At 47.3% G+C, this 16,174-nt stretch overlaps 1 protein-coding gene across 1 annotated transcript; it reads left to right on the forward strand.

The window, feature by feature from the left end:
- The first annotated feature begins 1,356 nt into the window (after positions 1-1,356).
- LOC104026713 (C-type lectin domain family 4 member E) lies at positions 1,357-6,346 on the forward strand. The gene is made up of 6 exons (XM_009480883.1): positions 1,357-1,393; positions 2,052-2,147; positions 3,196-3,288; positions 5,391-5,542; positions 5,760-5,890; positions 6,187-6,346. The coding sequence occupies exons 1-6, from the start codon at positions 1,357-1,359 to the stop codon at positions 6,344-6,346; spliced, it is 669 nt and encodes a 222-aa protein (XP_009479158.1).
- Positions 6,347-16,174: the final 9,828 nt, after the last annotated feature.

Raw genomic sequence — 16,174 nt, forward strand, 5'->3', positions numbered from 1 at the left:
GCCCATATATGCAAAAGCAAGTATATCTTAGAGCAATAACAAATACAATGCATTCTCATTTTTGGGCATTTGTAGCACAAGTGTTCTCCAGCTCAGTTCTGTTCTCCAGCGTGATGGCTGGGAACTTTTTAAAATGTCACATGAGAATCTCTCACTGTGCTGTGAATCCAGTAGTTTCTATTAGCTGATACCTTTTATGACAATACCAGCAAGCACACGTATGGACCATCTTTCAAATGCAACAGAGCTGTTGGATGGTTTGACCCTGCCTGCAGCCTGTTGTGCACAAAACATACTCAGAGGATATTTCCTACATACAATTTAGGCTTGTCCTCATTTGTAATCAGTTTTGCGCCTTGCTCTTTTGAGACTTCAACTGATATGCTTGTGCTATTGCATTAGCTATCCCATTCCTTCCTCAGTGCATCCATGCATGCCTCTTTACAGGGAGAAACTAGCTGATGAAACAAGGAAGATCAAAGGCTGTGTACCCACCCCAGTCCATTCAGAGTACAATGAGATCCAGGAGGCATTCTTTATCGTTAGGGGTATCCTTAGGGACACTTTATCCTGCAGGGGTTTGAATCAAGTTGCCTTGAGCAGTGCTAGAACCACCCCATATGGCTGTGCCTTTTGTAGTTGTGACCAAGTAAAACTTCATGATCTATAATGCACAGGGATTCTGGCACTGTCTAGTGATCCCTTCTGACCTCCAGCTCCATAATGACAGGTCATATGCAATCCTTCCACTCAAAGGTCTGTCCTCTTTTTATGAGCAACTAGTTAAAAACAGTGTTGGCAAGTTCTTTGTTGTGCTCTGGGTTACTGGGCTCAGGCTTCACATGGGGACTTGCCCAGACTGAGTCATAGATATGCTTTATTTTTTGACTCCCTTTTGCAGGACACTGTGAGTGGGTTTAGCCTTTTGCTGGCAAATACCAACAGCATAGGCATTTCCACACACATACTCATTTACCAAGGAAGAACAAACACCAAAGAGGTAAGGCCAGTAGTATATCCTGTGAAACTGCTTGAATATGTGCAAAAGGAGGTTGTTTGAGCTGCAGTGATACTACTCTTCATCTGGTTTCATTTGCCTCTGGGATTTTCTGTGTTGCAATGAGCGTCTTGTGAAATGTCCCAGCAGAGAAATGATGAAAATTCCCCCATCTCCATGTGCCATGGGGAACACCCAGGATAGAGCTTTTTCTGCACACTGGATTAGAGACTGTGAAGGCTCCTCACCAGTGTGGGAGCTGCCCTCGTGCAGTCTTCTGTGCAGGAGGAAGGCCATATTCATGGCCATGTTGGTAATGTGGACTCCTGGTGGAGAAGAGTAATACTGTGGTAGAGATAATGAAACGCCGAGGGAGAGTCAGTCCTGGAACTGCAGGTAACCACAAAGCCTTCCTTTTTGTCCTCTGTAGAAGAAGGAGGGGGTGGGGAAGATACAGGGCTGGGATAGATAATGGGCATGGTACAGTGGCTAGCCTCATACCAGGAGAAGGGGCTTAGGACAAGAGCAAAGCAACAGATGAGGGAACTGGGGAGTGCCTGGGCTGGGAGAATGACCTTTTTCCCAGAGCCAGAGGGAATGAAAGTCCAGGAAGACTGCCATCCCCTTCAGTGTTTTTTCTGTTAACAATGGGACTGAAGAGTGCTATTCTAGTATCATTATCCAGGTAAAACTATCTGCATCAAGACAAGCACAAGGCACTGCTCACGTCGCTGGTGTCTCTAAGGAGAACCAAGCGAGGGCTCTCCCAAGAGCTTCCAAGTGCCCGTTCTCCCTGTGGAAACAATCTCTTTTGTGTGTCTGCCTGTGCAAACACTGAGCTGGACAGTCACTCCCTTGAATGACTATGCGCTATTGCGCACTGCTAATGACAGGCAGCAGGACCTGGTTACAGCAGGACCTGGTTACAGCTCCTGTGGGGCTTCCCAGTCCTTGGAACAAGGGTACCAGCAGGTTGTTGGGGCATGGAGCCACCGGGGTTATCCTGCCCCAACTCTGGGCTGGGGGATTCCCACTCTTGCCTTGTGTTTTTCAGCCCCAGCAGAAGAGAGAAGCTGCTCCTGGCTGAACCCCTGGGTCTTCCTTGTTTCTGTCCTTGCCATCAAAACTGCCTTTGTAACCGTCTGCCTTGGTGGGTTCCTGGGATGAAGGGAGCAGTTGACTGCATTTTGTCAGATGGAAAAATAATATACTAGTCTCTCTGCCAGCAGGCAAATGCCCTTCACCAAAACTGCCTGTTCAGATGCCCCTCCTCTGCCTCTGCCCTCTTAGTCAGGGAGTAAGGTCCCTTCCACAGTTAAGGTTTGGTCCCGGTCAGGGCCTTCCCACTACTCCTCTCACTTTCCCACGTGCCTGAATAAAGCCAGGGCTGGATGAAACCAGTCAGTTTCTCCCCTCCCACCAAGTGCTAAGAAGTCTCTTTAGTGCCAGAGGGTATCTGAGTAGGTTTCCCGAAGGCTGGCTGTTGGATGTTGGCTCTCCTGACCTGGTCTGTCTCTCAGAGCTCCCTGTGAAAATGTTGCAGCCAAGGAGCCAGTGTGATCTCCTTGGAAATACTGGTACCAGGCTGCCCATATTTTAGCAGGGTGGGGGTGAATCCATCAAAATGCTCCAGCTGCATCCCACCCACACTGCCTGGACTGACCAAAAGGGAAATCCTTCGCTTATACTGTCCTGGAGTATCATATTGATCTGTGATGACTCTTCAGTGCTTCTTCTTAACTCCCTTGGGTGAGGCCTCAGCACTCAACAGTTCTACCCTTTCTTGATAAGGGTAAGAGTGGTGCTCTAAAGCTGCAATGGCTGGGAAGATTAAGAGGGAATGTGTATTAATACTGTACCTTTATTAAACTTATCCCATGACTTCTTTGACCCTTTTCTGACCCCATCCTCAAAGGATGTCTAAGCTGGTTTTGTCAGCTGGGAAAATGAGTCTCTCAGGCAGGAGAGGTGAGAGGAGCTCATCCCATTAATGCCTGTTCAAAGGAGAGAGTGACCAGTAGTGGGAGAAATGGCCTGTTGTTTCTTATCTCCTTGTTCAGTACAGATTTCAGAGCCTGTTAATGTAACAGAGTCTCTGTGGGGACTCTAATCCAGAAGGTGGAGAATAGGACAGGTTGCTCATCAATGAGGAAGAAAGGATGACAGTAGCACTTTCCTTTTCTCTCCTCTCTTCCCAGTTGTTTTCCTTCATGGAAGCTATGGCCAGTACAAGACTCTGCTCCAGAACACTGCAGAGTGGCGCTGCGTCCCCAACGTATCTGCAGGCGAAAGTGAGTGATGCTAAGAGCCTCATAAGCAACACTAAGAACCTCACCAAAATTTACTCTGGTGTCAGTCAGCCTTTGAGTTTGGGAACATGGTTGTCAGCCAAAGTTGGATTGTTTTAAGGAAGGAAGCTGGAGAATTGAGGAAAGAAAATGCTGTATTACATGATTTTACTTAGGATGCTATGAAAATATGTTCTGGGCCAGTGGAAGAGGGTGGGTTGTTCCAGACCTACCTTTGACCACCCTTCTGACTCTTCCCCTCTCACTGGCCCTCACACAACATCTCAACTGCTAGTCCAGTTCACTAATCTAGCTGAAAGTGCTTCATCCTTTTGTAAGGGCTGGTTCAATCCAGCTCCACTCCCTGTGCTGGCTTACTGCCTGTTCACACAAGCATCATGGGTACTGTGAGGGACAGAGGTAGGAGTGGTAGGAGGATGTTGTTACGCAGTTTAGAGTAGCTGGAGAGCTGGGCTGCAATCACACATGAAGTGATGGCCATGGCAAGTGCTAGAATTCCTGCAATGCAGATTCCCAAACTCCACTTGGACATCTGTTCTCACATTCAGAAAACAGGTTGCAGTTAGCACAGGGGCTAACCGCTACACATTGAGTACATATGAGCTAGCTGTTCAGACTCCCTTTATAGTCCATGATAAAGAGGTGTTTGTAGGTATAAAATAGGCATGGTCCACCTATTCTTCTGGTGGGCATCTATGGAAGGCCAGACAAGCTGTGTTCCACACATGCTCAATTTGCTGTTCCCTGTAGAAAAAAAAAAAAACCCTGCCTAGCTACACGAGGCACAAGCATGTCCATTGAACAGCAGACAGACTCTCCCAACAAACACACTTAAGAATTCAGAAGAAATTGTCCAGCATTGCTTAGTCATGTGGGAAAACTTTAGCTTTCATTGTGGAATTAGAAATGGATGAAAAAGTTTTGCAGAGTACATGATGGCTACAGGCCATCCTCCAGCAGTTCAGTGAAAGATCAGGGTGGGCAGCACAGAGACAGAGAGCTCCAAGTTCATTAGACTGCTTGAACTTGATTTTGCATATTTTCTGATGCTCTCTAGTGCCACGGTCTCTCTTTCTACAAAGGTACTTAATGGTGCACCTTGAGTGGCTCTAATATATAAGAGCACAGTTAGATTAACAAAAGTTTTGCTAGCTGTTCCACGCACTGGACCCTACTCCCTCCATTTGGTGCCAAGAATGACATGTGAGATTCTGTGCTGTGAAGACAGCTCTTGAAGGGCACAAGTTATCTGGGTACACCTTGTAGTATGAATATGATGTGCTTGCTTGCTGTGGGTGGGCTGGAGCATTGGCTTGACCAGAGCACCATCACTGCATGCAACTGCCTGAAGAGCTCCTGGCTGGGAAACCCATGAAGAGAGTCCCTGTGAGGTCTGAGATTCCGAGCAAGCATCTAAGGTAGCACATACAGGGGTGTATTTGTTTGTTGACTTTATTGGATAAACTTTTCAGTTATATTCTATACAGAGATACATCCAGACTATAACATACACAGATCACAGATATATATAGCCTCAAAGCATGTAACCTCATGCTTTGAGATAATATATCTGTGTTTTTTTAATCCATCATGTGACTTTCTGGCTATAAGGCAGATCTCTAGGAAAACCTGGCTAGTGTGGGGAACTGCCTGTGGTGGCGGCAAGGCTGTCAGAGAGCAGTTTAGAGTACATGTCTGTCAGTCTGCATGAGTTGAGAGCTAAACACCTGGACAACACTCCCCTGATGAAAGTGTTCCCAGAGGAGAGCGCGCCAACTACTTCCCATCTCGCTTCCTCAGGAAGGGTAAGGCAGAAACTGTGTCTCTCACCAAACAGAGGTTGCATGGACATGACAGAACAGATAGAGAAAAAGAAAGACACTTCAGGCAGGGGCCTTGTGACAGGAGCCTTGTCAGGCTGTTGACAGCTCTACTTGTGGAGCATGGAGGAGAGCGTTTACCTCTGTTCAGATTAAAAGTGTGGTTCAAACCCTTTCCCTAACACTGGGGCCCTACATTAAGGTCACTAAGATGAAGGAGAGCACATCTTGTTCAAAAGCAGGTTTTTTTTTTTTCCCCCACAGAGGAAAGCTGGATGTGCTGCCCGAGGGGCTGGAAACACTTTCAAAACAGCTGCTATTACCTGTCAGATGATCTGATGGGGTGGCCTGAGAGTGAGCAGAACTGCACTGGGATGGGCTCCCACCTGGTGGTGATCAACACCAGAGCAGAGCAGGTACGTGCAGGGCTGAGAGAGGGGCACAGCAGCCAGAGACACGGTGCCAGGCCCTGGAGGGGACTCAGAGCCCCCCCTTGCTCCTGCGGGGGAGGGGGATGTCCTTTCTGCATGCCTTCAGCACCAGCTCCCCTCTGCCACCAGCCCCACCCCACAGGGACCCCTGCCGCCTCCCTCTGCTCAGTCCTGCACCTCATGGACATTGTGCTTTTTCCAGGAATTTCTCTTCAACTTGGCGAAAGGAATATCTACTAATGCCTATGAAACAAAATACTACATAGGCTTAACTGCTTACGAAAATGGGCAATGGCAGTGGGTGGATCAGACTCCATATAAGAAGGCAGCCACGTGAGTATCCCAGGGGAGTGAGGAAGGTCCTGTAATTCACACCCCTCGGTCCAAGTGACCAATACACTGTGTAAGGCAGGTATGTGTCAGAGAGGGGTCTCTGTCCCTAACTGCACTGTAAGTCAGAAAACTTGACTAGTTTTCTGGTCAAAAATATGACTAGACTTTGCCTTGCCAGAGCTCCTGATCTGTATTACAGTAATCTTCCCCTTTCTCTTCCACAACTGTTTGAGGTGACTTTACTCCCATTGTCATGCATGCCAGTGCATTCCCAATAGAGGAACTTTCTTTTACAGGTTCTGGAAACCTGGGGAACCCAATTTACTCTTTGCAGAAAAATGTGCTGCAATTCACATCAAGGGAAACAAAGACTCTAGCACTTACAGTAACTGGAATAACATCCTTTGCTTCACAAGTTGCTATCGAATTTGTGAACTGGCAGTCAAATTTGTCTGAAGAAGGAATCTCCACTTTGGATGAAGGACCTGAAGGAGTATCCTTGAGAAAGGGCAGCTCATGAAAGAGCTTATGAAAATCTGGTCTGAACCCACACAAATGCTTTGTCTTGCAGTGTAGGGTGAGCAAGCCTGCCACAGAATCCCAGCTCTGAAGGACCTCAGTTCCCAGCCTGTGCCCCTGCATCTCTTTCCAAGCTGAAGATCAGTCCTGGATGAAATTGCTCAGGCTAATATCAAGGACCTACTGTGCCCCTTTTCACTCTCCTCCTTCATAGATGGGTGCCCTGATCCTCCAGTACTTTCCTTGACTCCAGGTCCAGTAGATATCTCAATGATGCGGAAAAGGCCCTCTCTGTTTCATGAAAGGATATTGGTCCTACAAATCACTGGAGCAGAGTTTGAAAGAAGAGCATTCCGTGGAGTGTGCTTTGCCCACTCCTGAAGGGAACAATTATTCATGGCTTATCTTTAATGTTTCCTTCTTCCTTCAGCATATTCTGTGTTGATTAAGTTAAAATAACGTATCAATAACTGTTAATTGTGCTCTTTGCATGGCAATGAAGGGGAGACAAAGCAATCAAATATCACATGAAGGATAAAAGCCAGAGTCCCCAGGAGGGATTTCTAATGGGAGAAAAGGGTAGAAGACCCCTATCAGAGGCATCATTGCAAATCAGACACAGAGAAGTCTTGAGCAAGTGCTCTGCTTCCCCCAAATTCCCCAAACCTCTGTCTGTATATTCCTCCCCTTTCATCAATGAGAGAGCTTGAAGAGCTGGGAGTTTTCAGTTTGGGACTAAAAATACACCCTGAAAAATCAGTTCTGTGTTTGTTTTAGATTTTTTTTTTTTTAATTCATCAAAAATCTGAGCACGATTTTGTGTCATTTCCACCTGAAGCAATGTATTTGCCAGGTTTCTGTTTTAGCCATTGGACCAAAATCTTGGCTGTTGCAAGGTCTTGGTCTCCTATTTTCTAGAGTTGCTGGGTTCTTTTCACAATGGAGAAAACTTTGTTGTCCTGTCCAACAAGACAGCAAACAGAAACATTGCAATGGACTTCTCTTTTTGATTTCCCCCAAGTCAGTTCTGGAAACCACAGCAGCAGGGTTTTGAGGAAGAAAATGGGACAGATAAGACACACAGAGTGACCAATGTTTTACAGGAGATTTTAGAGGCAGCTGCAGTTCTGGCTGCTGGGACATGGTATAGAACAGAGCAAAATTCACACCACAAGACTGGTTTGCAAGAAAATGTAACTTGCTAGAAACAGTCTCCATGCCCCAAATTTGGAATGCAAAGTTTTTCTTGAGATGTCCTGACAAAAGAGGGATCATGGGAGATGATACTGGGTTTGCCTGCAGAAGTGCTGAAAGGAAGTTCCTGATCCCACCTCCCTGCAAACACAGACACACATATATATGCATACACAAGTACAAACCCATTCTTTTACATTCGTTTTACAATACAGCAAATGAAGGTAGACAGAAGTCCCTGCTTTGTGCAGCTACTGTTGAAGGATAAGTAGTAAAACTCTGAGCAAGAGTTTCAGCCATGTCTCTGAGTGAAGCCAATGCCCTTGACTAGTCCACCCCAACAGCAGCACTCAGGGTTTAGGTAGGGATGGACTCTGTATGCAGTAGGTGTTTGCACAGATGTAGAATAATGCCTTCCTCAATGTATTCCTCTTTGATACAGATTTATCTGAAAGAGGTACCTTTCTCCAACATATGAGAAACAGGCATTACGTCTCAAGTCTGTCTTGGTTCAGGAGGCAGCAGATGTCATTGCAGAGGTAAAGATATACAGTCAGGTATAGCACTCTTAGAAAGCTTCAGAAGGACAATTCCTGCATATTGAACTAGAAAGTTGGGTAGAAGGGACAAAAAGTTTATCAGATTAGCATACTTCATGATGGCATCTGTAGTCCTTGCTTTCAGGTGGGCATCCTGGCCACATCCCAGCTGCCTGTCAGAACAAGACCTGGATGCTCACCACTCCTTGGCACATGAACTTCTCCTTTAGCAAGGAACTCAGGTGTGAGGATAGGGAAGGAGCCACAGTGACATTCGCTTCTGAGGATACATATGGTCTGACTGCAGCAAAAAAAAAAGTCTCTTGTGGTTCAAACCTGAGCTAGCTTCTGGTTTTCCTCAAGAAACCATGTGATGCCCAGTCTTTGAGATGCTGTCATCAGCTGGAAAAAACATCAGAAGAGCCATATTGGAAAGACAGCCTGGGAATACACGTCATTCTCCTGCATATTGCTTCTTTCTGCAAGGAAAGCACAGCCAGCTCTCCCCACTCCCTCAGTCCTACTCTGCAAGTCTCTTTGAAATTTCCCAGTGGGAATCTTGTTGTGGGGGAGATGGTGGTGTGCCCTGCTGGTTTTGTCCCACCTGCTCAGATAGCAGCCTAGGTAGAAAGGGAGGTTGGTTTCCTTTCTGCTGCTGGCATCATCAGCAAGAGATGGAAAGAAAATGCCAGGCATCACTGGGGAGAGAGACAGAGAAGCAAGAGTGGGAAAGAAACACTACTGCATTCTGTTTTCAGAAAATGTGATTAAAATGTGTATCCTGTGTGAGCTGGTGCAGAAGATGACATTCATTTTGTCCATGGATGGCATTAGGCAGGAGAAGGCAAGACCGGTACTGGTCTGTCACCTTGCCAGGATAACATGGAAGAGGAATGGTGGTGCAGGGTCTATTGCAGTAACAGTCTATTCACCCTCTTAAAAAATTCCCTATTGCCTGGCACATGCTGGCTTACCTTCCTTCTCCCTGTTCTGACAACTGATTCTTCTTTATAGGATACACCTGACTGTCTCTAATAAACAATGATCCTTGCCAAGCCAAGTGAAGAAATAAAGTGAAATGTATGTGTTTTTCATGACAGCCACAGTCTTTAAGGACTTTTCTATAAAAATTTCCTCCAAAGGTCTCTGTTTTTAATACAAAGCAGGGATTTCCTCCCTACTCTTTCTCACTTTTTCTCTCTTTTCTCTCACCTCAAATTCTTCCATGTTCCCTTACAACATGTATTCCTCTACTTTTTTTGTTTCTTTGCACTTCTGCTGTCTCCATATTGTTTCCCCCTTTATTCCTTTTTTTTTTCTTTCCCCTTTTTAATTTTGTTTTCTTTTACCTTTTCTGGCTACACCACAGATGAGGAGCATACAATGTTGTTTTGAGAAATGGCATTTAAAGGAGTTCTGACACTGGAAACACATCTGTTCTGGCTTTTAAAAGTTGAAAGAAAGAGGAGGTTATTGAGCTGCCCCATCCCTGATGCTGATACAAGTGTCTACTGTGCTGTGTTGTATCTTGGATAATAATAAAAAAAAAAACCCAAACAAACCTGGGTCTAAGACCACTGCTCTTTTCTCTTTCTTTTTCTTTTTTTTTTTATGGAGAAGGAAAATAATTCACATTCTTCTCACAAATCACTTTCATGAAACACTAAAATCAGTACCACCACCACACAATGAACCATGGCGGGAGAGGGGGGTACCAGCTGGTGAGAATGGTGGGAAGAGGTTTCCCACCTTAAGCACTCTCTGCTCGGGCAGGAAATTATCCTGTAGCATTGCTGCTGATCTGTTGAAAGGAGCACAAGAGAGGGCTAAAAAGGCCTGGCCACAGTTTTACAGAATAAAAGAAACTGGGAGAAAAGCACTTGTGAGATGCTGAGCCCAGCATAAACAGGTCAATCAGCAGGTGAAGAGTTAACACTTTCATAGCTGCAAACATGTTTCCAGTTTCTGCCAGTGTTACCTCAGGATTTGACCTTCCTCTTTAGATTGCAAGCTTGAGACATATTTGGTCCAAAAGACTATATTCAACTAATCAACACACTACTAAGAAATGAATAAATCAATTAAATGGCCAATAAATTAATTGACACCTCTGTTATCAATTTACAGCTCTATGATTTCTCACAGCTACTTGCAATTATGCATCTACAGTTTATTCCTCATACACACAACTAGCACTGAGTTGCATTTCTACTGCCCTTTTCCCTACCATCCCACACCACTTAGTTTTAGGATGGAATCCTGTCCCACCTTACTCCACCCTCCCACACCTTGTCTTTCAGACACAGGCCTGACAGAGAGGCCAGTGGGTTGTCAAAGGGGGATCCCTCCAATGTTCTGCTGGATTTGGATCCTCTGGGCAGGTTCATTACAAGCTGGAGGGATTCATAATCCTGCTGTTGGAAGACCTGCCCTCCTTTGTTCTTTGACTGATTTTATACTTTATTCTCCTTTATTTCCATTTTTGGAGCCAACTTTTTGCCACCGTAATACCAATCTTCCTCTACCCAGTCTCCTCCCAAGTAAAGAGCCTACATCTAATTACTCTTTCCCCATTGACTGCAGTTTTGCTACATCTGTACCCAAATTTGGTGTTTCTGAAACCACTTCCTAAGCAATTTTGTGTAAGGTATTAGTAGTAACCTAGGTACTGTTGGCCTTGCAAGGTTCTTATTATCCAAGAGATCCCCAGAACCCCGCTTCAGTTGTCCAGTTCATGCTGGTTACCCATTGTTTACCTCACATGTTGTCTAAGACAAATCCTGTGACTTTATCCTTTATACCTCTACCTGGTTACAAGTAAATACAAACACTTTCTTATTTTATACGCAGATAGTCCACATACCAGAGTAAGGTTTTTCACATTCTGTTTTTGTGCTCACACAACACCTTGCTCTCTCTTAGCTGCCTAATTAGAAATTATTTCTCTTGACATGCTTTTGGATAACCTCCTGGTTTCCTGCAAAGGCCTTAGCTGATTATGAGGTCCAATACTCCAGCACCATCTCTTGCTCACAGCAAGTCACCTGCCACTCTCTCCCAGTGTCAGTGTGATTTACATTCACCTGATGGTAATGGACACCCGCTGGGGAGAATGAGTGGTGGGAAGGCTGTTGTGGTGAGAGTGATGAACTGTGTGATGTGAGACTCTGAAGTCTCACACTGTAACGGTCTCCCACACAGCAGAGACATTTCTACCAGTCAGTCACCTCAGGGCTTTATCTCTGCCATACCTCTACACACCCTGGTCCTCCACACTGCCCACGGTTGTCCCACATTGACTGGTTCAGAATGAGATGGCTTCTCTCCAGGAAGGGCAACTCAGGTGTGCAGGAGCTGGAGAGGAAAAGAGACAGGAATAAGCTAAGATCTGCCCTAGCAGATAAGGAGGAAATGTTTGAAGCTCTTGGTTTCTTGATTTTGCAAACCAAGTCAGATTCTGAGCTCAGCTGCCAAAGGCCATTGTGTGGTATCGAGCAAGGACCAGACAAAGAACCAGTACCAGACACAGCAGCAGTATCAGACTACTGGTGGAAAGAGTATGTCAATTAAGCACTCTTTTTCCTCTAGAAGGGGATGTCTAGATCATGCAGCCAGCTGATACTCAGTCATATATCTCAAAGCAGCCATGAAGGTCTGGTTTGAGTGGACTTTGGCTGAGGAAGCCTGAGGACTGGGAATCATAGGGCCAAAGCAATGCAGTTGCTTTGGAAGACAGTTGCTGCATATTGTGCTTTTATCTGCAGTTTCTGTACTGTGAGAGTGCAATATGAAACTGTCCTGCCATTTGGTACCTTTGATGAACCATAGAGCACTTCAGGTGGGATTGAACTTCTGGAGGTCTTTAGTCCTACTTACTGCTAGCAGCAGGGCTACCTTCAAGGCTACATGAAGTTGCTTAGGTCCTTTTCTTGTTAGGTTTTGGACAGTCTCAAGGATGGAGATCCCATAGTCCCTCTGGCCACGTGTTCCAGTGCCACACTCTCAGGGAAGACTTTGTTTTTTGTACCTGATACAACTTTCCCTTGCAGCAATGCATGAAACTTTTTGCTGCTCTTCAGCATACTGACTTAGTGGGATGCAAGGGAATGTATGGGTTAATGAGATTATGGAGAAGGAATACGCACAGCCTGTGCCTTCTCAATTCCCTTTACACTGAGACATCAATACATATTTCCAGATTGTCCAAATCTGTTCACCATTTTACAAAAGAGGCAATAAAAATAAATCTCTTCCTCTCTCCTCCCCAAACAGATGTAGAAAAAATTCTCTGCAGATAACCAGTTACAGTTCAAGGGTCCTTTTTGTCCACCTCAGAAAATCAGCTATTTCAGACTTTTGCAGTGCCAGTTGCTTAGTGGCTCCGAACTAGAACCACTGGATAAAGCCATTTCCAGCTGTGGACAACTATAAGGCTCAAAGAAGACCTGAGACACAACTAAATTTAATTTCCAACCTAAAATGAAATGGTTGGATTCTTTCAGCTCTTCCAACAAGGATTGGGAGCCTCTGGGTGGAAGACAGGTATACTTCTTGGAAAAGGGTCTACAGGGCAGGAGTGGGTGCACTGTCAGAACTATGTGAGGGTCCCAGAGCTAGAGCAGCAGGTAGTCTGCAAGGCAGAGGCTTCTTGGATCACAAAAAGCAGTAAGGCAGCTGTTTGCAGGGGCCTTTGGCCAAAGGGCTGGCCTGCCTTCCTCCTGAGCGGGAGACTGCTGCCTCACAGCCCTGCCTGGAGCATGACAGCCAGGGCTGCCCCAGCAAGGCTGCAAGACACCTGGGCTTTTGCGCAGCTTGCGGAGAGACAGGGAGGAGATGGCAGGACCTGAGTGGGACGTACTTGACAGGAGCCATGCGGGGGTCTGCCAGGAGACAGGAGGAGGTGAAGGGAGCTGGGAGAGGGCTTGTGAGACCAGCAGCTGTGGCTGGGGAGAGACGGGGAAGGGAGGCAGGGGCGGAAGCAGCTGACCAGCATCTGCAGGTGGAAAGAGCCCCCTTCACATCCTCCTCCTACCAGAGGAGAGAGACAAGGACTTCTGTCTGTTCCCTCCACCCCTGCTCAGCTACCACGGAAAGTACCAACCAGCCTTGGGCTGTAAGCTTGTGCCATGAGAGTGTAAAGGGCCAGTCATGGCAGGCTGCTGGTGCAGCTTGGGTGGTTAACTGGGACTGCTGGGCAGTTGTGCTGCATGGGGAACAGTTGCAAGCTTGTGACACGAGAGCTGCGATGCAGAAAACTGCTCCCACAGCTCATGGCCCTGAGGAGACAACTTTTCAAAGCTGCAGCAGCAAAATGCTGCTGCTTCACATCACCAGGTTACCCCAAAGCAGTCTCACCAGCTCAGCAGAAATTTTATTATTCTGCCCAGAATAGTGCACCTATCCCACACGGAAATATGCACAGCAATCACAAGTTCTCATGGTCAGGTCCTGCATGACTACACCTGGAGCAGACATGTTTGCCTGGGAGGGTTTCTGCCCTGGTGGTGCAGTGCCCGTGGGTTAGCTGCCCACAGGTTTAGGCTGGCTCGGAGACACTGTGAGGCGTTTTGCATGTGACAAACTGAGACAGAATTTGAGCTGGCTTAGAGGAAGGCAGGTTGGACAAAGTTCCTGAGTAGAGGCTATGAGGCAGGCCTTTGCTTCCTTGTTGACATTTTTCACTGGGTCAAAGAGATATGGTGGGACAGCTCACACAATTGAAATGCTGAAATGAACAGCTACAGGCTCTTTAGGAAGGGCAAGCTGGGAAGGTAAGGAGAGCGGAGACTACCTTTATGGGGAGAGCATCAGGGATGCATGGAGCTCTGCCTGGCAACAGGAGATGATCCAGATGAGAGCTTACAGGTCAGAATCTGGGGGCAGACCACCATGAGTGGTGGTGTAGTGGGTGTCATTTAGACCACCCGATCAGGAAGAAGAAGTGGATGCAACCTACAGACAGCTGGCAGAAGCCTCATGTTCACGGCAGCCAAACTCCCTCACCTATAAAAGTAGCCCCCAGAGAGTGTGAGCGACCAGGAACGGGGCGAACAGGACGGGTAAACAGGGCGTGGCACGTCAGGAGGGCGTGGTGCGTCAGTTTGCACGGCAGTATGCGCGGGCAGGGTGTGCAGGGAAGGCGAAGTCCCCCTCCTAGCTCAAGAGGTAGGTTCGGTAAGTTCAGCTGGTGAGAGGGAGCCTGGGCATGGCCATGGTATCCACCCGGCGGAAGGCTGTATCCCCTGCACTAGCCAGAAAGGATGCATCCACCCAGACTGAGTTCCCAGGGAAACACACAGCCGTCCAGGTCTCTGGCTGCAGGGAGTGCCACCAGATTGCCCTGGGAACAGATGGCAGTGGAGGGAACAGCTGTATGCGCTGTGATCAGGTGGACTATCGACTTGGCCTGGTGGCAGAGCTAAGGGAGGAAGTAGACAGGCTACGGAGCATCAGGGAGTCTGAGCAGGAGATAGACTGGTGGAACCACGCTCTGAGCTCCTGGAAACCTGACCAGGGACAGCCTCCAGAGAAAGCCTGTGACCAAAGGGATCCAGTATCCTTCCCCCACCAGGATGTAGGCAGGGTCTTAGAGGGAAACAGCGGGTGGAAACAAGTCCACAATCGGGGCAGCAAGCGAACCCTTTCCTTGCCCACCATGACTCCCCAGGTGCCTCTGCACAACAGGTATGAGGCTCTAGAGGTGGAGGACCAGTCAGTGGACGATGTGGGTGTCGATTCATCTATACCAGAGGAGTTGCCAAGACCACAAAGACCTAACCCCCATATTCCTACCACCTCCACAAGGAAGAAAAGAAGGGTCATAGTTGTAGAAGACTCCCTTCTGAGGGGAACAGAGGGTCCAATATGCTGGGTGGACCCTCCTCATAGGGAAGTCTGCTGCCTCCCAGGAGCCCGGGTCAGAGATATCGCCAGGAGACTTCCCAGCCTGGTACAGCCCTCGGACTACTACCTGTTACTGCTCTTCCATGTGGGTGGTGATGAAGTTGCAGTGCACAGCCCAAGGGTGATTAAAAAAGACTTCAGGGCCTTGGGACGGTTAGTGAGGGAATCTGGGGTGCAGGTGATCTTTTCCTCCCTTCTTCCAGTTGTGGGAGGTGACATTGGTAGGTACAGGCGGATCCAATCTCTTAATACATGGCTCCATGGCTGGTGCCACCATCACAACTTTGGGTTTTTTGACAATGGGATGACCTACATGGCACCAGGCTTGCTGGCATCAAATGGGAGCCACCTTTCTCAAAGGGGAAAGAGGGTCTTTGCTCAGGAGCTTGTGAGACTCACTGACAGGGCTTTAAAGTAGATGTGAAGGGGGAGGGGGAACATACCAGGCTTGCCTAGGACAAGCTGTTGGATGGTACGCAATGGTTAGAGGGATGGGGTGCTACTATGAGCCCTCAACCTGTTGCCCAGAGGGATGATGGGGATGCTGCAGCACAGCTGAAGTCTTGCAGAGATGAGCTGGGGGCTCCTGAGGTAGTAGGAACTCACAAGGAAACCTCCGTGAAACACCCCAAGGGAAACAAGGGATCATAGAATCATAGAATGCTTTGGGTTGGAAGGGACCTTTAGAGGTCATCTAGCCCAACCCCCCTGCAGTGAGCAGGGACAGCTTTAACTAGATCAGGTTGCTCAGAGCCCCATCCAACCTCACCTTGAATGTTTCCAGGGATGGGGCCTCCACTACCTCTCTGGGCAACCTGTTCCAGTGCTTCACCACCTTCATTGTAAAAAATTTCTTTCTTATGTCTAGTCTAAATCTATTCTTCTTTAGTTTAAATCCATTATTCCTTGTCCTGTCACAACAGGCCTTGTTAAAAAGATGTTCCACTAAGAAGGCGACACGGCCAACAGCCCAGATGAAATGCCTCTACATGAACGCACGCAGCATGGGGAGCAAACAGGAAGAGCTGGAAGCTGCTGTGCTACTAGAAAGCTACGACCTGATTGCCATAACCAAAACTTGGTGGGATGAATCCCATGGCTGGAATGTGGCTATCGATGGCTACAGGCT

This window comes from Pelecanus crispus, chromosome 1 (assembly GCF_030463565.1).
Source record: "Pelecanus crispus isolate bPelCri1 chromosome 1, bPelCri1.pri, whole genome shotgun sequence".
Lineage (NCBI taxonomy): Eukaryota > Metazoa > Chordata > Aves > Pelecaniformes > Pelecanidae > Pelecanus > Pelecanus crispus.